Source organism: Impatiens glandulifera, chromosome 1 (assembly GCF_907164915.1).
Source record: "Impatiens glandulifera chromosome 1, dImpGla2.1, whole genome shotgun sequence".
NCBI lineage: Eukaryota > Viridiplantae > Streptophyta > Magnoliopsida > Ericales > Balsaminaceae > Impatiens > Impatiens glandulifera.
This window is the reverse complement of record NC_061862.1, coordinates 102361019-102386600: the sequence shown is the minus strand read 5'-3', so window position 1 is coordinate 102386600 and position 25582 is coordinate 102361019. Positions and strand designations below refer to the sequence as shown.

The 25582-nt window shown below is 30.2% G+C and overlaps 1 protein-coding gene across 1 annotated transcript; it reads left to right on the top strand.

The window, feature by feature from the left end:
- Positions 1-22452: 22452 nt before the first annotated feature.
- LOC124938824 (AT-hook motif nuclear-localized protein 1-like) lies at positions 22453-23352 on the top strand. Its single transcript, XM_047479345.1, has 3 exons — positions 22453-22782; positions 22890-23063; positions 23194-23352. Exons 1-3 carry the CDS (start codon positions 22453-22455, stop codon positions 23350-23352), a joined length of 663 nt encoding a protein of 220 aa, XP_047335301.1.
- The last annotated feature ends 2230 nt before the right edge of the window (positions 23353-25582 follow it).

The window sequence follows — 25582 nt, the reverse complement described above, 5'->3', positions numbered from 1 at the left end:
AATTTTTTAATTTTTTCTTAAATCCTTAAATGTTTATTAAACAATTACAAAATTAATTATAATAATTTAATTATTTGGATCAAATTTCACTTTAATTCATGTTTGAATTTCATGTGAATTTTGTTTGAATTTTATTTGATTTTATCTACCTAATTTCTCATTTTCATTCATTAATGAAATTTATGAATTAGTTTAAAATTTCAAGTATCCCCACATTAATGGAAATTTAAAGATTAATCCGATGAAAGATTGAACAATTGAATTTACATAGGATATGTAGATGTAACCCTTTGAACTTTCCCTTATGAAAGTATATATCTTATTAGCCGATTAGTAGACTCAATGTCATTGAACTATTCTTCCATTTGTGTAAACGATTACACACTTTCACATGTCAAGCTCTCATGGTTGCGTCTGTTTTATCCATGAAACACGCACCTGGTTCTATGAGAGGGTCTAAAATTAAGTCGTGTAATTGTTTCGAAAAGGTCCACTTCTCCCTCACATAGGTGATCTCTTTGCCCACAAAGAATCATTAAAAGCAATATATACTTATCCTTGTCAAAATATATATTGTTTCGTTAGAGGATTAATCTTGAATAATAACTTTCCAAGTTAGTACAATTATGTTGTCCCTTGAACTTAGTCTTGGGATCTTCAGTCTGCATAAGTTGGATTTTTCTTCAAAACAACTTATAGTAGGCTAATGTCTCAAAAAATTTCAAACTAACTCTCTATTCTATAATTTGATTAGTGGATCCAAAATGTTATCTTTGACTAACATAGTCAAATATAATAATTCTATAAGAGAGTATAATCTAATGACATTATGTCTAAGACATTTATGTTTAGACTTGTCATAGTCTCTAAGCTTATACTATTTCAAATTATTATCACTATAATTAGAAATTTTCGTTGGTACATTCTTCGATAATCTTGGAATATCTTCTAATAAGAAGCATAATAATTTGTACATGCTTACCATTTAAATATATTTTTATTTATGAAAATATTATTTACTTGGCTAACTAGTAGACAAAATGTCTTTGAACTATTATGCCTTCATGTAAACGATTACAAAGTTTTCATAAAAATATTTTATTTTTCGACATAAGTCAAAATTATAGATTATAACGTTTAATCTATCAATTATAAAATGTTTTAGAAGATTTCCAAACGTAGACTGCACTTTTAAGTGTAAACATATTCACTTGTAGACGTAAAGTCTTTCATCTAATAATATTAATATATATCATTGATAACAACGTGATATTTCATGTAGTTCAATTCACATCCTTAGTGAATTTAATCATTTTTATTGTAATTTTCAGCGATAAATATATCGTACAAAAGACAAGTACTAATGAAATAGTTTTCAATGTCTTCATGATATATATAATTGTCACATTTACTTTTAGTCAAAGTATGATCAAATTTGCAAATTATTAGTATAAAAAAATTTATATGTCATACAAAGACTTTATAAAAAAAAAATCATCTATTTCATAAAATCTTTTTGAAGACATTGGTTCTTCAAATTTTTAAGAATGTAATGTCAAATAAATGACACTTTTCTTGATTTCAAAATCGTTAAATTTGAAATATTAATTTGAAGACGAACTCAGCAAATATAAACTAAATATATAATAATTTTTGTGTTATTATCCATACAAATATTTGTTCCCACATTCATGTTGGTATCCTTTTAAATCAAACACATATATGTGAATTAAATCAATGATTTTCTAATCAAGAAATTGCCACACAATTCTTTAACAAATTTTTTTTTGCTTTACTTATTATTTAATAAATAAGATAACTACTATTGTGAATATTTAAATGAATAGATCGTTCATACATAATTTTTATACCAGAGATAAGAATGTTTATTCATATAATTCATTCTGTACATAAAATCTACACAAAAATGAAAATATTTAATCAATTAAAATATTTATTTCAACACTTAATTTTTTATAGAAGAAACTATAATATTTAATCAAATAAATATTCATGATTTCTACAAAACAAATTATAATGTTTCAAGCATCTTTGATCGAAGCTGCTTAAACATTTATTTTCGGTTGCACGTTTGCATTTACGTTTGCCACACTATTCTAATCAATCAAGACTTTTTTTTTGTAATTTTTTATTTCAAAAATATCAAAGTAAGTAAATCAAATATCAAATATTAAACTAAAATTAATATTGATAGAATTGAACAATGTATATAAAATATATTATATTAAACTAAAATTAATATATATATATATATATATACTATTCATAAAAGATTTGACTAATATGAATTTTCTTATACGATTCATTCTTTAATATTTACCTCCAACAATAAATATATACATGATAAGAACAACTATATTCACATATATTGTCAATAACTTAGAAACATAATCGAATAAATAATATATCATATATTATTACACAAATATATATAATTTCATATATTATTACACAAATCTATATATATATAATAATGCTTAATTTTTAAAGTGTCTGGATTGCCGGGTCGAGAGCTGTGGTTAATTTGGATATATGTGAGAGTAAATGGATACTTGAATCGGATTGTAGGTTGACCCGCCCATAAACTTAAAACGGTTAAAAATAAAATTAAAAATGCTATAGGTATGGTTCGAACTTGCAACCTAATAAAACAAGTACAATCTTTTAACCAACTAGGCTAATAACACTTTATATTTTAAATTCAACCCAAAATTTGATAAACGCGTGACATTTTAACAATATAAGTTTAACTTTTTAACTAACTAATCTATATATATATAATGATGCTTAATTTTTAAAGTTTCCGGATTGCTGGGTCGAGAGCTGTGGTTAATTTGGCTATATGTGAGAGTAAATGGATACTTGGGTCATATTTTATAAATAACACTATAAATTATAATAATATTAAAATAATATTTTGAATTTTTAAATTCAAAATAACCTAAAAAAGAGATTAAAGATCAAATTAGAGTTAATTATTGTGATAATTAAACTGTAATTAGAAAAATTAAATAATAATTCAAAAATAATTTGAGGTTAAAATAATGTAGTTATTTACCTAAATTAAATCTAAAAGGGGTTGAAATTATTAATTATAATTTTAAACATAAATTATGTATACTTTATTGCTTAAAATGATTAAATGCAAGAAATGGATTAAAATTCGATTTCAAATAACTATTTATCACAAAATAGTTAATGATCAGCGCTGAATTTTCATCCAACGCCAATGAATCAGCCACGACTATCGGCTGTAACGAAGCCAACGCGCGCCCGATCCACACAAGATTGACTAACGTCCCGCTAATCCCATTAGCTCGATCACCCAAACGCAGACAGAGCTCCAATGGAATGCATAATGATGCATTTATTAAATCAAAACAACGTCGTTTTAGGCGTCTTCTTCGCTGATGCATGGAGCTTGCCGAAATCGCAATCGATTATCAACGATCCTTCTAGAAGCTTTATCTCCTTCCTCGGTTGATATTATCCTTCCGTTTTTCTTTGTACATGCTCGCCTTATCCTCTCCTACTAGTAATACTATTTTGCTGTGGAGTTCAAGAACTAGACAAATCGTGTATAATACTAGACTCCTCAAGATAGGACGTTAGGCGTCTATTGGTGAACTCGGTTCCCCGATCACTTCTAATCTTGATAATGCTTAAAGATTTTTCGTTTTGGAGTTTTCTAAGGATCTTAATCAAATTCTCAGCCGTCTAATCCTTAGATTACAAAAAAATAACCCAAGTAAATCTTGAAAAATCATCAATAATGACTAGGGTGAATCACATTCCTCCTAAGCTTTTTATAGGAATAGGACCGAACAGATCCATATGTAAAAGTTCCAAGCGCTGGTTGGACTGAGATTTCCCTTTACTTTTGAACGATAATTTTCTTTGCTTGCTTAACTGGCAAGCAGGACAAACTTTGTCCATTAAAACTTCAGATCTGGTAAACCAAAAACTAAATCATACGAACAAATGTGGTTAATGGTTTTAAAATTAAGATGATGTAATCTCTTATTCCATAACTAGTTTTGATCATTTTTAGCAATCATGCATATGGGATTAGATATCTTATTTTTCCAGTTCATTTTGTAAGAATTTCCTACTCTACTTCTGGTCATCAAAACGTTACCCTATTGATCCTTAACTATACATGCATGCGTTTGAAAATCAATAGTAAATATATTATCACATAACTGACTTATACAAATCAGGTTATAACACAATTTTTCAACAAGTAGCATGTTATTGATGGTTAGATTGCCATGGATAATCTTACCCTTACCCATGGTCTTATCCTTTTTGTTGTCCCCAAACATGATCTTAGGTCCTAAGCAATCCATAATTTAAGTTAGAAGTTGTCTATTTCCAGTCATGTGTCTGGAACATCCACTGTCCATATACCATACAGATTCCTCCAAGCAGCTTATCTATTGTACCTACACAAATACATATTTACAATCTTTTGGTACCCACAATCACTTGGGTCCTTGATCAATCAGTCCCTTAGGAATCCATATTTGAGTTATTTTGATAGATTTCTCATGTAGTGTTGTGATTAATGCGTAAGATTTATGTTTAGCAGATGTCTTCCTACTAGCAGCTGAATTGTTAACCTTAGAGGATGATTTTTATCTAAAACTTCTTGACTTCCTGTTAGGTTTTGATTTATCGGATTTGTTGGCTGCTTCCTTCCTAGGTTTCATCCATCTTACAGTTGGTGGAACATAAATAATCTCATTCTTTAAGGTTAAGTCCTTACATCTTGGATTAGTTCCATTGTTAGTCAAACTCCTTCTGAAAAAGTTTATTGACTTAAACTTGTCTGTTGCTGAGTTTAACTTCTTACAGGACTTGTCTAAGTTGGCATTGTCAAATCCTAAACCGGATTTGTATCTTGCAAGCTTCGACACATTTATTTACTGTTTGACTGCATCTCTAAACCTTGTCCAGGATCTAACCACATATGTGATATGCCAATCGTTGGTTTTCAGAAAATAGAGTTTGAACCTTTTTTTTGAGTTTCTCATTCTCAGATGAGAACTCGATCATGTTGTTTTCAAAATCTTTTGGTTCATAAGTTTAAGATGAAAGAGGTTTATCAGAATCATATTTCAATCTCATTTCATTACAAGAGTCTGACAACTTCTTGTACTCACTAACCATGTCATTGAGTGCATCAGTTAATTTATCTCTTGTAAATTCTTAAGAGGAGAAGTCAAATACCTCAGAATTAACGTCTTCTTTTTCCATGAAGTAAGTGACCTCTTCATCATCACTATCGCTAGATGATGAGTCATCTGAATTGCTTTGGTTCCTCTTGCCGTCACAAGAGCTTTTGATTCTTTTTTGTCCTTCCTCTTCTCATCACACTTCATCTTCCTACACTCTAACTTGAAGTGTCCTAGTTTATCACAGTTAAAACACTTCAAGTTAGCCTTATAGTTATTCTTATCATTATTGTTGTTGTTTGAAGAGCTTGAGTTAGAAATTTTCTTCTTCATGAATTTTCCGAATTTCTTCACGAGAAGAGCCATGGGGTTGCTGTTGATCTACTTGGCAGCAGTCTTCATATTAGTGGCAGCAGTTGGCTTATCAACAGTCACTAGCGCCTTGGTTGCAATGGAAGATATAGAGAGCTCTTCTTCATTCCTAGAGTTCGGCTCAAACTTATAAGCCTTCAGATCTGCTATTAAATCGAAGAGCTCCACCTTGTTGAGGTCTCTAGACTCCTTCATTGCCATCGTCTTGATATCCCACTCCTTGGGCAGAGCACGCATGACTTTGATTGCAAACTCTATGTTATTGTAAGTCTTACCCAGAATAGAGAGAGTGGTGACATCGTCTCTCCAAGGGCATCTTAAAGTTGTCAAACTACTATGTGGCAACCATAAGCTTGTTCTCTTTGGTCTGCTCGTTTCCTTCACAGAGTTGAGTTAGCCTTTCCTAGATTTCTCTAGTAGTATCGCAGGATATGATGTAGTTAAACATGTTGTCATCCAGAGTTCTGTACATGATATCTTTTGTTAAGTTGTCGAGGTTGTTCTTCCTTTTATCTTCACTGGTCCACTCAGATCTGTCTTTCTAAATCTTGATAGGACCATCAGTGATGACTCTCCACATGTCATCATCTAATGCAACAATATGAGAATGGACCCTCTTCTTCCATACCACATAGTTTTCTTTTGAGAACATGGGAACCTTGGTGCTGGAAGTCTTAAACATGATTCAGATTTTTTTGGTGCTTGAGAATAGAAAATCTTGCCCTGAAACCACTTGTTGGAATCGGTGCTACCAATAGAGACTAGGGTCTAACTATTGTTAGAAGCTTATGATAAATTCTTCGACAATAATCCTGTTGAGATATTAGTATATATTTTTATTCTTCGCAAATCCTCCAAACTCTTAAAACGGATTCAAGTACGGAAGTGTTCGTCGGATTTGAAGCTTCGGAAAACTGAATACAAATGGCAGAAAGTAAAAAACACAAGGAGTTTTATGGATGTTCGGAGATAAAACTCTTATGTCACCCTTTTTCCACAACCTAAAAGATATCCACTAAATACTTTGAAATAAATACAGTTCATTGATCTAACTAACTCTCTATTGAATAAAACAACTTTGTTCAACTTACAGCATTGAAGTTTCTCACAAAATAATAGTATGCAATTACAATGTATTCACAGCTAGACAATAAGTGTTAAATAGAGTGTATTTCAAACTTGTGTATGAAACCTGGTCGTTCAACCGTTGTCCTTTGACTTCCATATATAGTTGAAATAATCGAACGGTCGAATATTCTTTGAGGACACGTGCCATGCATCCGTTGGAAGGCCGCCTATAGTACAATAGTACAACAGACTCTAAATAATTTGATTGTGGTCGTACAGAACGAGTAGTGTGTCGGATATCCTTTGATCTTGTCTTGTACTAGAAATGTGGTTAAAGGATATTCGCATACGTAACGTTCATTCATTGATAGAATTGGCTGGCTTGTCAGACTGCTGAAAGAAGTGGAGTAGGCAACTAATTGATCGTGGATAGACGGATGCTTCCTTTAAACAACTATTAAAGCAAAGCATTAGACGCATCCATTCAAACCGCGTCTGAAGGAGTTAGACTTCGTCTAACTATGCTTCCCTTCAGACCGCGTCTGAAGGAGTTAGACCTCGTTTAACTACACTTCCTTTCAGACCCTTTAGACTCCGTTTGAAGGAGTTAGACATCGTCTAACTACATTTCCCTTAACACTCCGTCTGAAGGAGTTAGACCTTGTCTAACTATGTTTCCCTTCAGACTCCGTCTGAAGGAGTTAGACCTCGTCTAACTACGTTTCCCTTCAGACTCCGTCTGAAGGAGTTAGACCTTGTTTAACTACATTTCCCTTCAGACTCTGTCTGAAGGAGTTAGACCTCGTCTAACTACGCTTCCCTTCAGACTCCGTCTGAAGGAGTTCATCGTCTAACTACGCTTCCCTTCTAACTCTGTCTGAAGGAGTTGGAAATCGTCTAACTATGCTTCCCTTCACACTCTGTCTGAAGTAGTTGGATCTCGTCTAACTACGTTTCCCTTCAGACTCTGTCTGAAGGAGTTGGATCTCGTCTAACTATGTTTCCGTTCAGAATTTGTCTGAAGGAGTTGGACTTCGTCTAACTATGTATCCCTTCAGACTTCGTCTAACTACGTTTCCCTTCAGACTCCGTCTGAAAGAGTTAGACTTCTTCTAAGTACGTATCCCTTCAGACCCCGTCTGAAGGAGTTAGACCACGTCTAACTACGTATCCCTTCAGACTCTGTCTGAAAGAGTTATGCCTCGTCTAACTACGTATCCCTTCAGACTATGTCTGAAGGAGTTAGACCTTGTCTAACTACGTATGACGTCTAATACAGCTTGCTTTAAACCGCGTCTAATGTAGCGTTGTTTTATATTTGTTCCTGCACAAAACAAATAGACCACTCAGCTTTATTCACAACTAAGTTTAACATAGATCATCAAAATAATGTCATCATTAAATAAACTTATTCCCTAGTTTATTTTAGTCAAAATAATTTGACCCAACACAATCCCCCTTTCTATGATCGTAGGGTTTTTACTCAATTTTATATCAACACAATGTTGATACACCTTCTTAAATCATTTTGTAGAATTATTTACGTAATCCAAACATATCCTTGTTTATGACCCCCGGACTACTACTAATAAAAAATAAATTTTATAAATAAACTTTTTCATAGCTAGACTTTGTTTTTAATAAAATAAAACATTCCTTTGACGGACGCGGAAGACATAGCGCGAAAACCCTTTCTCGAGCGTAACAAATAACTGAACCCCTTATAGAGACTTTAGTATAAAGTACGTTTATACACGTAACTTTTACTGATTTTTCTACAAAAATTTGGCAAGTATGTATTCAAATAAATAATTTTTTCAATTAATTATGTTTGATTATTTTAAACTGGGTTTTAGTTAAAATGTTATTTGACCTCCAGATTATTAAAATTTGAACAAAATTAATTATTTTTACATAATTAATTTTTAGAACTCCCAGGTGCTCTCAAAATCTTTTAAAATAATGTTTTCTTTTAAAAGACGCATGAAAACACATCAAACCTCGAGTCACCCCGCGATATTTCCCATATTGTCACGTGTCCACGAAACGTGTTAAGCTATGGGGGAGCGATTCCTAGGGGTTACAATAATATTGACAATTTATCTTTAATCGATTATAAAACTAACTATTATAAATAATTATTCATGTCATCAATTATCTATTTCTTAATTAATTAGATAACCTTTAACTTTATATAAAAAAAACTTATTCAACCAAAAGACACATAATTATGTGACAAATTTCGAAATTATCTATTAAAACAAAATAGATATTTTTTCATATTTGTATACAAATTTCTAGATAATCATACTTATTATGAATGAACATGAATCATCATATTATTAGCTAATATGCATGATATATAAATAATCACTTAGCAACATAATCAAATAAAACATAACTACATATGTATTTCATGTCTTAGAATTTCGACTAACATAGTCGTGTCTCTTGAAATGCATGATTAGAATAAGTTTTAACGTAAACAACTTTTTAAATCTATTTATACAAATGACTTTCATTCTCTATCATGATTAATCACATAATTTCTAAAGAAGAAATTAAAATGCTTCAAAATATTAATGACAACATCATTTTGACAAATTAAATTTCTATATAAGAAATTGTTAGGACCCCCAATTCATTTCATTATTTCTACATAAGAAATTATAATGATTTCAACATTCATGATTAATGTCATTTCATTTTGTCTATAACTTATAAAAAATATATATATATATATATATGATGTTACAAAGAAAATAATTATATACATTATATATGAAGAACGATATCACCGAAGAAGTGGCTGATTCGAGGCATATGATTAGCACATTTCTCTTAAAACAGTTATATCGTCTCCTATTTGTGCTGGAGCTTATCACAAATGAATGTCTCACATGATACAACGAATCTAGTAGTAATTCTGTACTGGAATCACTATGTATCGAACTTAATTACCAGCGTACATAAACTATCACCGGGTTTCAACGGAAAATGTCGAGCAAAAACTCGAAAATTACTCACAAAATAAGGAGAGAACTTTTGAAATTCTAGTATGAGAAAATATAAGATAATGTGTTTTGAGAATTAGATAAAAGAACTATTTACATTAAAACTAACCATTAATCCTTGATCTAACCCCTAACATTAATTGTCTCTTCATTGCCTTTGTATTTCCTTTTCATTATGAAAGACGTTGTATGGCTTTTTTTAATAGTTAATTATTTGATAGCAGTAATCTCATGAATATTACACTAACAATAATTTAATTCAATTTGTTCATTTACTTTTAATTCAATTTGTTCATTTACTTTTAAATCATTAAATGTTAATTAAACAATTAACAAATCTATATATATATAATGATGCTTAATTTTTAAAGTGTCCGGATTTCCGAGTCGAGAGCTGTGGTTAATTTGGATATTTATGTGAGAGTAAATGGATACTTGGGTTGGATTGTGGGTTGACCCGCCCATAAACTTAAAACGGTTAAAAATAAATTTAAAAATGTTATTTGTAGGTTTCGAACTTGCAACCTAACAAAACAAGTACAACCCTTTAACCAACTAGACTAACAACACTTTACATTTAAGATTAAACACCAAATTTGATGAACGCGAGACATTTTAAAAATAAAAGTTCAAATTTTTAACTAACTAATCTATATATATAATGATGCTTAATTTTTTAAGTGTCCGGATTGCAGTTGTGGTTAATTTGGATATTTATGTGAGAGTAAATGAATATTTGGACGTTGAATTGTGGGTTGACTCTCCCATAAGCTTAAAACGATTAAAAATAAATTCAAAAATATTATTTGTAGGTTTTGAACTTACAACCTAACAAAACAAGTACAACATTTAACCAAATCTGATTGAGATGTGTGCTTTATCGAGGGATAATAGACCGGTATCATTTGAAAGTGGTTAAAAAATATGAATCAAATATTTAATTGACCATACTAATTATTAAAAAAAGAAATGATTGGGAGATGAATTTGAGGGAGGGAATAGGGGAGGAAATGATGTGGCGCAATGCAATTTAATTAGTAAAAAAAAAATAACAAAATTACTCCCTCTTCTCTCTCTCCTTACCTTTTATCCTTTTTCCATCAGTGATGTAGTGACACATCATTCACTCCCTCATTCCCTCCCTCAAATTCCTTCCCCTATCACTCTTCTATTGAAAAATATGAATCAAATATTTGATTGACAAAGTGAAAGTGTAAAATAAAAAATGAGAGATTCATTCCGAAAAATATGTGATGAAACATGTGAGAAAATAAATTGTTTTATCGAAGTGAATAAAATGTGGAATGAGTGAATAAAATGTGGAATGAGAGCCTTATATTTTTTATTTTAATAATTTAAAAATTGAATAAATATTATTATAATTTTTTTAATCTATTTTATTTTTATCCTTATCCGTGTGCATCGTACTGAAATTTTCCTAGTTAATTATAATAATTTGAAACAAATTTCACTTTAATTCGTGTTTAAATTTTATGCAAATTTTGTTTGAATTTCATTTGATTTTATCTATCCAAATTTTCATTTCCATTCATTAATAAAATATATGAATTAATTTAAAATTCCAACAAAAATGAGAAATTAATATTCAATACGTTTAGAAACTTTTCATATCATTAGAATTCAATTTGAATTTGAATTAGACCGAATTCCTTTTTCCGGCCAAATTCTAAAATTTCTATTTAAGCTCCAATGAAAGACAACATAAGGGAGTTGTAAAGGAGTTAATAATGTATAATTAGTTTTGAATTTGGATGCTTCAAATGAAAATCGAAAATGACCAACTTGCAAGAAGAAGATATGCCAGTCCAATTATTTGGCCGGTTTATTTGCCCTCTTTCAGTTGATTTTATTTTTAGTTTTTTTTAATGTTTTAAACAAAATATAAAATTAATAACAATAATAATAAATTAAATAAATAAATAAATAAAAAGAAGAAAAAAATTGATATTTTAAAAGGAAACAATTTTTTTTAATCATTGCTTTTCTTAATAAACATTTATAAATTACTTTTAAAATAATTATTAAAGTTATTGTTTAATTAAAATTAACTGATTTCTTTTTATATTTTAAATTATCTTTAATTAAAAAGTAAAGTTATTATTTAATTAATAACTAACATCTTTCAATATTTTAAGTTATCTTTAATTAAAAATCACATTTCATATTTAAAACTAACTGATATATTTTAATATTTTAAATTATCTCTAATAAAATTAAAATTATTTTTTAATTGAAAATTAATTGATTTCTTTTAAAATAACTTAAATTTTTTTTTTAAATAACTTGAAAATTAAAGTTACTGTTAAAATAAAACTAACTTTGTTAGTTTATTTTTTTAGGTTATAATTAAACCAGATACATTGACAGAAATGATTTTACTTTTTTTATATTTTCAATAATTACGAATTTAAGTAATATATAAAAATCATAAGTTGAAATTTTCCGATTTATATAAAATATTTAAAAATATTTTCAAAAATCATTTCGGAAATTAACAGACTTTAAAAATAAAATTAAAAATATTTTTTTTAAATTACAGTTATATATTTGAATATTTTCTAAATATTTATTAGATTAATTTATAATGTTATTATAGATTTTATCACGTAATATTATATTATTATTGTTAAAGAAAGTAAAAATTAATGTTATTGTTTAAAAAGATAATAAAATTATTATTTAAATAATTATTATTTCATAAAAAAAAATATAATCAAACGTACATCTATTCACTATTTTATTAATCAAATTACACAGTTTATTAATTAAAATAATAAATATTCATTAATTTTAAAATATGATTTATTATTATTATATAATACCCTTAAATCTTCTATAAAAAAATATTTTTTTTTCAAAACTATTTTAAATCAATATTTCTAAATAATCATATATTTATTACAAAAATGTATGAAACTAGTCCTAGTTAAAACTGCAAACAAACTAGTTACTAGGTTAATTTGATTTTTACTGAGTTTCAGCTTTTTCTAACTAAACAATTATAATATATTATTTGTATTTATTTTAATATAAAAAATAAAAGGCAACACTTTCTTCCAAAACCCTAATAAAATTATTAAGATATGATGATATTTTTTTTAAAATTATTGAATTTTGTATGTATAACAAGGTTAATAGAGATAGTGCAAATTATCAATAAAAAAAACAAAAAATAACCAAATATTATTAATAAATTGAAATTATTAAAGTTACTCAAATATAATATTTTAAATAATATATATATATATATATATATATATATATATATAAATTTGTAAACACTAATTATTTTATAAATACTATTTATATATAGAATATTAGTATATATATTCTATATATAAATAGTATTTATAAAATAATTAGTGTTTACAAATTTCAATATAATATATATATATATATGTATAAAAAATTAAATAATATATTACAAATATAATAAATTATTATTAAATAGTTTCTTTATTATTATAAAAATTAATATTTATATAAATGATTAATACCGTGAATTTAAAACAAGTGTCATTTCCTAGACATGATCATCAAATATGAAAAAAGAAAAGAAAAAAAATAATTACAAATTATATCATTAAACTATAATTGATTTTCTTCTTCCTTACATAAACAAAGACCGACCCAATCGTATTTGTATATTGACTTTTATTATAAGTTTAAGTTCAATGGTAACTCATTAAACAATAATCCATATAATTGAAAAATTCAAATTTAAAAAGGGACATAAATTAACTTTATACTTGATGCCCTAACTATCATAAAAGTGGGCCACCGCCGGCCCAAAAGAAACGGTTGATTTTAACCTAATTATATTTCCTTTTAGCCATTTTCTTCAAAATTTATAATTAACTAGTTGACAAGTACACCATAGAGAATCAAAATTTATGTGTTCATAGATAATATCGTGCCATTGAAAAGGGTTTTAATTGGTACAGTTAATGCCTATGATAGTTTATATAGATAGAAATGCGTGGTTTGGCTCACTTAAGCATGAAGATGTTAGTGGAAGAACTGGCTTCCACAGTCCACGAAGAAGTGGACGGGTCACCAACAACTGCATTTCAGTCAGACGAGACTTGATTCTATCGATTCGCCATGATGCCTTCCAAATCATGCTAATTTTCTTTCTTGGTGTATGACCTTCTTGGCGTATGGCTTTGTTGAAGAACAAAGACACCTGAGAGTTTTTTATTATGTTCATAGCTTGAATGTTGTCTCAATGTTGTACAATTTTCTATCTCTCGTTTTCAATTTGGCCCTTATATCTTTAGATTCTAGTGAAGATTCAATTTAGTAACTTGTTTTTGTGTAAGATCAATGTAATGTGTAACTTATTGATGATGAAATGAAATAAATATGTTATATGATTGAGCTTAATTTTAGTTGAATGATGGTTGAATTTGTTTAATTTAATAAACTCTTAATTAAAAAAACATTGTAAGTTTTTAGATGAATCAATGACAGTTTTCAATTAAGGCCTTTTGAAATTTGGATTTCTTTCTCTTTTTTGTTTTTAGATGATGGAACCTTTTATATGCATCTGTTACGACTAGATTTATAACTAGTGCTTATGAGTTCTTGATTAAAAAACTGAGTGAAAAATATATAATCAAAGTGCAACGGAAGAGTTTATGTAAAGAAGAATTCGAGATGAGGAGAAAAGAAGAATCAAGGATGAGAAAAGAAAACTGTTGGTTTATACCAAACAGTCCAAAAAATAGGTTCAAACAAGAAAATACAATTGGGGTGAAGAACTCTCACAAGAAATTTTATATATTCATTCATTCATCAGTCCTTGGGGAAGATGGGTCAACCTTATATAGTTGCTGATTTACCCTAGAATATTCAGTTATTCTTGTTACAACAATTACTAGAAAAATAACATAATTCAATTTAGGAAAAACATAAAAGTAAAAAAAACATAATATTAAAACTAAAAAACAGAAATTTAACCGAAGTGCACCATAAAACCGTGGAGGGTGCTGGAATTATTTTGGGACCTCAACATTAATTTCTGGACCCTAAGAAATTCCCCCAATTCAAAATTTGTCGTCCTCGTTGAAAAGACCGTGGCCTGGTCAGCCTCTAGTGCGCATCCTCCAATCTTCAAAGAGTACTCTTTTCTCTTGTTGTTCGGTCGGATTTTCAACAAGGGTCAGTGTATAGGACCACAATCCTTGAAAAACCTTCGGTAGCATCCTTTCAATAGTAGAGTTGGCTGAGTCCTTGTCGTTTTTAGCTTTGCTGAGTCAGTCGCCACTCCGCCCATGTGGGAAATTTTTGCACACCCAAAGTCAAGTTTTCTTTTGTTTAGAACAAACCTTTGTTGGTGCAATATTGTCAAGACTAGTGTAGATATAAAAATAATGTCTTTCAGCTCCACTTATATACTAGGGTATTATCAAAAATCCAAGCCCAGTCCTTCTTTCGGTCCAGCACCATAGGGGCAATAAATAACCATGGCTTTTAATTACTCTCTTGGTTGGTGGTAGGTCTTCAGGTTGCTGGAATAGATCATTGAATCATTTAATTATGTGATGGAGATCTTCATTAGTGTCTTCCAATGCCATTGTCGCGAGTGAAACAATTTAGCCTTTTTGCTTACTCATTATTTGCACCATGGCAACAACGCTATATTTTTCCAATGGCTTCCCCAACTGGTTGCCTCGTATCATGTTGACTTGTTCCCAAGGCATACCCTGCAAGACCATCAATGCGTGCAAAGAAATGGAGGGTTCATTCCCTACCTCAAGCAACAAAAGTGGATCATCAAAAATTGGTTCTTGAGTGGGTTCTTGGGTGTATGGTATGACTTTTTGATGATTAGCCGAGACCATGAATAATTTGGATTTGCACCTATGGTTGGACTCTCATTTTTCATTGCAAGTATAACATAGGTTTTTCTTCCTCTTTGCATCCATTACAGCTGGGTCTAATTGCTTCATGTAGCCCTAGTTTATGCTGGAAGAAGACGCATGAGAAGAATTCTTGGGGTCGGTTGTCTGGTTGGTGCTTGGCCAGACCGTGTTAACATTGGATGCCTTGGGAAGCAGCGACAGTTCAACGATGTACAAGTTCCCGCTGCTCATTATGGACTTGTATATTGCTTCTTGGACAGTACTGACATGCTTCAAGTGCATCAGTTGTCTCATGGGGGTGTCATGTATAGAAGGATCGAATCGCAACAAGATGTCTCTCTTTAACACATCCCACGTTAAGGCTTCTCTATGGTTACGGTTCTGCAAATACGACTCGTACCACATTCTTGCTTCATTTGTAAAGTGAATGTGGCAATGTCTAGATTTGTGGCATCATTAGTCTTGTCCACACTAAAGAATTGCTCGGTAGATATGAGTCAGTCCTTTAAATCGGTCCTATCAAACCGATGGAAATCAACCTTGGTGAGTCACGTTGGAGGAACATAGTGTTGGCCATAATGGAAGGGCCTGTTTGGGGGAGGACTGTGGTAAGAAGCATCATCATAGGGTCAGGTGCGGGGATCTTGGTCATTTCCAGACACACTAGTTTCAATGACTGCCATTATTTCTTCAACGGTGTTGAACCTTCTGTCCATGTTATTGCTTAATTTGGTCATATTTTTATAAGGGCAACGTGCATAGAGGCTGATTATTGGGACAGACCTTCGATTAGGTCTTAAGAGGTTCCATCTCTACTTGCTGATGGGTTTCTATCACATTAGAATCGCCTTGCTCTACTAGTGTTTATGAGTTCTTGATTTCAAGAACCGGGTGAGAATTATATAATCAAAGTGCAGCTGAAAAGATTACGTAAAGAAAAATTTGAGATGAGGAGAAAAGAAGAATCAAGGATGAGAAAAGAATACTATTGGTTTATACCAAACAGTCCAAAACAAAGGCTCAAAACAGAAAATACAACAAAAAATTTCATATATTCATTCATTCATCCATCTTTGGAGAAGAAAAGTCAGCCTTATATAATTGTTAATTTACTCCCAGAATATTCAGTTATTCTTATTACAACAATTATTAGAAATATAATAAAATTCAGTTTTGGAAAAATAAAATAAAACAAAACAAAATATTAAAACTGAAAAATAAAAATATATCTAAAGTGCATAATAAAACCGTGGAAGGTGATACAATTATTTTAGGACCACAACATTAATTTTTGGATCCTGAAAAATAAAAATATATCCAAAGTGCATAATAAAATCGTGGAGATTGCTAGAATTATTTTAGAAACTCAACATTAATTTCTGGATCCTAATAGCATCTTAGGCAAAGTCACATTTAATTTGAAGTAGATAATCCTAGCCATGGATGTTCGGCTTGGGTTAAGCCTCTGGCAATTGCCTGGTCCGGCCACTGGTACTTTTCGCTGTGAACCAAGTGACCGTACGCACCTGTCATTACTTTTTGATGTTTTTTTAATTATTTTCAAAACAAATAATTTTAGTACTGGAATAACACATTATTCTTATTCAACTTGTTTATTTATTTAATAATATTTTGTTTATTAAAAATACTCTAGGAGTTAATTATTTTTAAAAATCATGACAAATCCCAATAAGATTAGGTACAAATTGAATATATTGGAATAATTAATTAATTCGAAGATCTTTAAGAAGAACAATAAGATTTCAACACAAATCCACAGGTTTTTTGGATCCAATCTCTGACATCGTCATGATAATGGCATTGTGGATGATCCTTAACGACCTACTTTCGTTGTTAAAAGTTCTCCGATTTCTTTCCAACTAGATAATGCACCAGAAAATTATAGGGATAAAGACCCATCTTCTAAGTCTCACATTTTTTGTTATCCCGATCCATACCTCCCAATAACCACTAACGGTTTTCGGTATAACCCATTGTATTACAGTCAAATTCCACAAAAGACTTCATATACTTTCAACAGCGTGACAATGTAAAAGTAGATGAGAAACTGTCTCAACCTCTTTATAACATATACGACAACGACTCACAATAATCATGCATTTTTTCATACATCTGTCGTCAATGAGAATACTTCCATTAATAATACTCTAACCAAAAAAAGAGATCTTGATAGACATCTTAGACTCCCATAAATTTCACACCAAAGTTCAATTGAAGTAACTTATTGAATAAAGTGCAACATTGTTCCACATGAAAGTTATTAAGATCATGCCACCACATAGAATCCTGAGAAGACGGGTTTAATCCCTTATTTCTAACCATGAACAAAAGTCTATCATTGGACATGCTTTCCTCACTGTTCAATCTTCTTCTATATCTAATAGTTACCAAACTACTAGAACTAATATAAAATATATTTTTGACTGTTGAATCTCTACAAATAGAAATAGAAGCAAGCTCGGGAAAATCCTTCGCCAAATATTTACCACCACATCAAGTGTCTTCCCAAAAATTAATCGAACTTTCATCACCCAAAATAAAAATCGAATGCTCCCGATAAACCTTCCAGATGTCATAAATACCACCCAAATATTGCATCCCACGGGTCTATAAGAATTATTAGTGAACCAACCATACTAATTTTTATCATATTTATATTTAATCAATTTAGCCCAAATACTATCTTGCTCAAATGCGAATCTACTACACCATTTGGATAATAAGACTTTATTAAAAGAAACAAGATCGTTGATTCCTAGTCCCTCATGCTCTTTTATTAATTTAACCTTATCCCAACTCACTAAATTAGAAAATAAGGAATTAGACGATCCCCATAAGAATTTAAACATAATTCTCTCCATCTTCACGACCACAGACTTTGGGAGGACAAATAGAGACATCATATAAGTTGGCATTGAAGAAAGAGCGCTCTTCATAAGAACTAAACGACCTCCCTTAAAAATCATATTACTTTTCCATATGGGAAGCTTCCTCTCCATCTTACTTATGACCAGGTCCCGAGAAGCTTTAGAGCTAGCTTTAACCCCTAGAGGGAGCCCGAGACACGTAGACGGATAAGTTCCAATTTTAGATTTCAGAATACATGTCAGTCTAATATTTCTTCTAGACGATACTTAATTAGAGAATAAGATATCAGACTTATCCAAATTAATACGTAGTCCCGAACACGCTCCAAATATCCAAAGAATATCACGAAGGTGCTTGACATTTCTCTTAGTAGCATAAATCATTCAAAGTGTGTCATATACAAATAATAAAAGAGACATAAAGAACAAAGATCGTCTCGCACTACACTCCACGCCACAAAACAAACCCGCATTCTCAGCAAACAATATCATTCTAGAAAGGCCTTCCATGACAATAACAAATAAGAAAAGAGAAAGAGGGTCCCCTTGTTTTAAACTCTTTGAACTCTCAAAGAAACAATGAGAGCTCTCATTCACAATAATAGAGACTTTCGCCATCGATATGCAAAATTTAATCATTTTGATCTATTTTTTCCCATACCCATTCTACCCGCAATAACAAAAAGGAACTCCAAATTAACATGATTATGTGTTTTCTCAATATTGAGTTTGACAATAGTACACATTTATTGTCTCTAGAGTTAGCCAAATCAACAACATCGAAAATTTGATGGCCTTTGATAAAAGCTATCTGATTGCCAGAGATAATCGTACCTTAAATTCCACGCATTTTGTTTGCCAAACATTTCGAGATAATCTTATAAAATAATGTAACCAAACTGATGGGTCAAAAATTCTTCAACTTGATAGTTTCGACTGCCTTACAAATTAAGACAATTAATGTAGAATTCCAACTTTTCTCAAAAGATGAAAATCGGTAGAAATTATTCTTAGTCGCAATAATATCAACCTTAAGGAACTCCCAAGCCTTTTAAAAAAAATAAAAGTAAAATCGTCGCTCCCAGGGGACTTATCACTACCAAAATCCATTATGTATGCCTCCACCTCCTCGATAGAGAAAGGAGCTTCCAACATTCATTTATCGATGTAAACTGATGTTATTTAGCTTTGGTCTAACCCAAAATAGTTCCTGAAATAAAGTTTAGCAAAATTGAATAATACTATTAGATATAGTTGGTTCGTTCTCATGCAAGACACCATCAATGGTTATCGAGTTAATAATGTTATTTCTCGCTTGTGCTTTTATCATCTTCCTGCAACCAAATCACTCTACTACGTTGTCTCGTCCTAATATCTTCCACTTTACATAGTTCAAGTAACTCGCTCACTAGATGAATTCATGTAGAAATTTCCGTAATATAGAGATCACGACCTTCCTCCGCACCATAAATTGATAAAATTTCACAACTTTGAACCTCAACCTTAGAGAAAAATAATGCATGATCCCCCACAAATCAACATTTTAACAATTTCCGTAAATTTTAAGCTTAATAAATAGTCTAGAGGATGGGGAGTCAAACACGACCTCTCTCGCTCACCACTCTTACACATTCGAGATAAAACCATCTCTAGTCAACCACTTCTTCTCGAATCTGAAAGGCCGACTAGTTAAAACCACCTCCCTCCGCTCAATAAGGATAAGACGATGATCATAACAACTCCACGGTAAGACTTTATGAAATATATTAGTTAAACTATGGAAAATTGAGTTACTCACAAGAAATCTATCAATGCGGGATTGCACACTCCCACCTTATCTGTTACCTCTTCTAAATGTGAATTGTCCTCCTTCAAAGCCAAATCAACGAGCTCCAAATTTTCGATTGTCTCAGAAAACTCACGCATATGTCTTGTGGGTCTTCGTACCCATTTTTTCTCGGTAGGAACCCTAACCTCATTCATATCTCCCATAAAAATAATAGGTAGATCCCAAATATTTGTCACCTCCACAAGCTAATTGAAAAAAAATCATACTTAAGGTTAGAAAGAATAGGTACGTACACCGCAGAAAACACCGAACAAAAATTATCTCCATGGTTACGAAACTAAATACTAACCAAAAATCGACCTATATTAACGTCAATTTTCTCAAATAAATCCTCATTCCAAGTTACCAGAATCCTACTTGATGCACCGATAGAATTAAGAGTCTCCCAACCACATAATCTCCAATTAAACAGGTCATGAATAATCCATTGATTTATATGCTGCATCTTAGTCTTCCAGAAACAATAAATATCACAACTCAAAGTGTCAACTAAAGACTTTATCATTTTGCGTTTTGCATTATCTTTAATCCCACAACCATTTCACGCCACAATTTTTTCAATAATTAAGGTAAACTAATTAGAATACGCCCCATTAGGCTTTGAAACACGTTTTACATCAATAATATAACCATTAAGCAAAACAATCTTCTTGATTTTACTTCGAAGATAACAATATAAAAGTGAGAGAATCTCACAAATCTCTAGCCAAACCTCATTCTCACACTTTAAAACTTAATTTGTATTTATTTGTTTTAAAAAAACCTAAAACAAATTCATGGTTGCGACTAACAAGTACATTTGTGTTGTTGGCCATTGGAGGCCAAATTCATGGGACGATGTTTTCAAAAGAGATTAGAGAAATCACGTATTTACTCGTTTGCTTGCAACAACCATCAAGAATGATACATCTGATTGAATGTATTGTTTAAAATGAAAGTTGATGATGATACTGAGTTATTGCATTTTTAAAAATTTTTTTTTATTGTGTCCCTCTTAGTTTTTTTTATTGTCTTTTAGAATTATTTTTGGTGTAACCTCTTTATTAAATATAAAATATTTGAAAATTGAAAATAAATCAAATTTGAAATGACTACTTTTAATAAAAGGTAAATCCCAAAGAATAAAAGGTAAATAATAAAGAATATAGGTGAATATGGTTGTAATATTATCGTAATATATACAAGATTATTGTAATATAAATATTAAAAAATTAAATGCAGCACATTTTCAATTATTTTTTTAAAAAGGGAAAAATATAAAAATATTGTGGAGATAATTTGTTTCTATAAATAAATTAAAAATAAAATTATTGGTTTTACAAATAATATTATAAAGATCTACCTAGTTTTATATATTTGGTTATTTATTCTTAAAAAATAATTAATAACATGACATAAGATAAGATAACAAGTAAGGCAGACCAAACAGTACTTATGTCTGCACCTATATATATTAATGTAGTTCCATCTTACGAGATACCATTTTATTAGGGTTATAGAGAGAAAGATAGATCCCGTTTATACATTTTCAGGTATATTTTAATATTCGTATCAATTATTTTATAGAGAGGGAAAACATCATAACGAGTATTTTTCTAATCATTTTCATAGAATTTTTAAACATTTTCTTCCTAATTTTGTTTATGTATCTTGATTTATATATATATATATATATATATATATATATATATATATATATATATATATATATATATATATATATATATATATATATATATATATATATATATATATATATATATATATATATATATATATATATATATATATATATATATATATATATATATATATGCATTTGTTAAGAATTCAATCTTCAAGTTGAGTTTTATTCTTTATAAAATTTCAATTTAGAGCATTCAATTTTTCGTGGGGATTAATTATAAAAAAAATATATTTTTAAAAAAATGGGATGTTTTGTGTGATCTTTTCTTCTACCACCATCTTAACCTTACTAAATTATGCTTTGTCTTTTAATAACTTTTTTTTAAACTAATCTATTTTGTGTATGTCTTTCTAGGTTTTAAATCTTTTTTTATTAACTCTCACCAAATTTCTATTAATTTATAGAATTTGTGATTGAAGCAGTTAATAATTATTTTCAACATGAACGGAGAAAAAGTTATGGCCGGGTGACATTCTTCTAACTTATCTATGTGTGCAAAGGAAGAGAGTCCAACTCGAGTGATGGATGTGTCTGATTTATCTATATTTAAAAAGATTGTAGATTCAAGTCCAACTCAAGTGGTGGATGTGTCAGATTTATCTATGGATGAAAAGATTCAAGATTCAAGTCCAACTCAAGTGGTGGATGTGTCCGATTTATCTATACTCGAAATAACTCATGATCCAAGTCCGACGCAAGTGCTATATTGGTATGCTACTAATATGCAGAAAAATATATATCTTATGTCTGCAACCGACTCAATATTAGAAGTTACACTTCAACAAGGAGACAATTACTTTGCAACAATTAAATATGAGGTGCATTTTTTTCTCCTATTTTTTTTTTGTTTGTACATGCCATATAACAAAAATTTAGATTTTCATAAAAACAATTACACTTTCTAAATTGTTTTATTCTCTTGTAGGGTCTATATAAAATTGTAACATTATCAGGGTTGATTTTGCCTATTAGGCAAAACACTACCGACTCCACAATAGCGGCCAAACAAGGAGGATTGATGGTTGCATTTGAAGGTGAAGATGGACGTTCTGTAAATAGCTTAGTTTCAAGCTCACTAATAGCCTATGAGAAAGTTGAGGTGCTAATAAAAAATATTTTTTTCCTCTTAAATTATCTATTGTTTGTACACTAATGGGTGAATTCTAGCTAATTGAATTTTGTTCCTAGAAAGTTAAATGTGAAATGAGATTAGTGCTCTTTTTTGTTAGGTTTTAGCTAGTATATACGCATCCAGACCTGGTGAATATAAAACATGGGAAGTGATGGAATCAAGCGAGTCCATACAACTTTCTTCACCGGTTCCAAGTGGCTCAAGTCTCAATTTTCAATCTATCTCACAATGGGTCACTATACGACAAATCCAGTAGCCGAAAGAGCCGAAGTGACTAGCAACAATGATGATGTTATCATGTCGGAGCAAAGAGATTGAAGATTGAATTGGTTTAGTTGAATTTACTTTATGTAATGTTCTTTTTAACTTTCATAAGACATTTTTATGTTTTCAATCTAAGACCTTTTTAAGTCTCTATGGTATGTTAAAATGTTATGGATTCTTTAAGAATAAGAAATGTTTTAATGCTGTTATAGATATTTTCTAAATAATTTTAGTAAAAGGGAAAAAATATGTCTTACCAAATAAATTTTCTAAATCTTATTAGTTATGTTAATAAATAATTAGTTTTATATAATTATAATATATATAACAAGTTTTGGTTTAAATAATTATTGGTCTAAATAAAATATATATATATATATATATATTATATATAGTTTAAAATGATTTATTGGGAAGAAAAAAATGAAATATTTATTTTCCCTTATATTGTTAATTAAAACTATTTTAGAGTAACAAGTACTATAACTAAAATATATTTGAGATAAATTAACTTAATGTGTTGAAATTAAAATTTAAGAACATTTTCCATAGATATTTTTCATATAAAATAACATATATTTGTATCTTAATTATAAAAGTTAAAATAATGAATTCGAAAACTGTATTTTATTTGGGCTTTGAGTGACATATCTAGGAGTAAGATCCCACAATTCTCCATTGAAACTATGGATCATAGTTTTAAAAGTAAAATTAAAATTTAAAAAGTAAAAGAGAGTTTATTTAAAAATTTTGTATTTATAAATAATTAAAATTAATATTTATTTTAAATCGTACAAATTTATTTTTACAAAATATTAGTTATATATTATTAGTATTTATATATATAATATAAAAGTAATCGAAATATAATAATGAAATGAAAGAATTTTAAGTGTGTTGAACACTAAAGAAAATTTAAATAGCTTTCTGTTACGACTTGATTTGTAACTAGTGTTTGTGAGTTCTTGATTACAAGAATCGGGTGGGAAATTTATAATCAATGTGCATTAGAAGGGTTTTGTAAAGAAGATTTCAAGATGAGGGGAAAAGAAGAATCAAGGATGAGAAAAGAATACTGCTAGTATACAACTAATTGTCCAAAACAAATGGTCAAAACATAAAATACTATTAGGGTGAAGAGCTTTCACAAGAAATTTCATATATTCATTCATTTATTCGATCATTGGGGAAGAGTGATCAACATTATATAGTTGCTAATTTAACCCATAATATTCAGTTATTCTTGTTACAACAATGATTAGGGAAATAACAGAAATCAGTTTGGGAATAATAGATAAGTAAAAAAAACATAATATTAAAACTAAAAAATAGAAATCTAGCCCAAGTGCACAATTGGATCGTTGGAGGGTGCTGGATTATTTTGGGACCGTAACATTAATTTATGGACCGTAACAATTTCTCCCCCTTCAAAATTCGTCGCCCTCGACAAAAAGACCGTGGCCTGGTCAACCTTTAATGCGCATCCTCCAATATTCAAAGAGAACTCTTTTCTCTTGTTGTTCGATCGTATTTTCAGCAGGTCCAGAAAGGGTCGGAGTATAGGAGCGTAATCTTTGATAAACCTTTGGTAACATCTTTTCAATAGTGGAATTGGTCGGGACCTTGTTGTCTTTAGCATTTTCGGGTCAGTCTCCACCTTGCCCATGTGGAAAATTTATGTACACCCAAACTCAAGTTTTCTTTTGTTGAGAGCAAACCTTTTTTTGCTACAATGTCCCCAAGACTTGGTGTAGATATAAAAAAAACTTCTTCAAGCTTCGATTATACTCTAGAGTGTCATAAAAAATCTAAGTTCAGTCCTTCTTTCGGACCAGCAGCACAAGGGCAGCAAAATAGCCATGACTTCTAATTACTCTCCTTACTAGTCGTAATTCTTTGGGTTGCTGGAGATCTTCAGGAAAATCCTCCAATGTCATTACCGCAAGTGAAACAGTTTGGTCTTCATGCTTACTCATTATTTGCAACATGGAAGCAATACTACATTTATTCAAGGTCTTCTCCAGTTGTTTGTCTTGTATCATGTTGATATGTGCCCAAGGAATACCCTTCAAGACCGTCAATGCGTGCAGAGAAATGGCAGGTTCATCTTCTGCCTCAAGCAGCAAAGGTGGATCATCAAAAACTGGTTCTTGAATAGGTTCTTGGACTTCTTGATGATTAGCCGAGACCATTAATAATTTGGATTTGCACCTATGGTTGGG

Bases quoted from the DNA above. Each gene is read 5' to 3' on its own strand.
- LOC124938824 (XM_047479345.1), top strand. From the start codon at position 22,453: ATGTGTGCAAAGGAAGAGAGTCCAACTCGAGTGATGGATGTGTCTGAT. The intron at 22,783-22,889 runs GTGCATTTTTTT...ATTCTCTTGTAG, and splicing joins TTGCAACAATTAAATATGAG to GGTCTATATAAAATTGTAAC. The intron at 23,064-23,193 runs GTGCTAATAAAA...CTTTTTTGTTAG, and splicing joins TAGCCTATGAGAAAGTTGAG to GTTTTAGCTAGTATATACGC.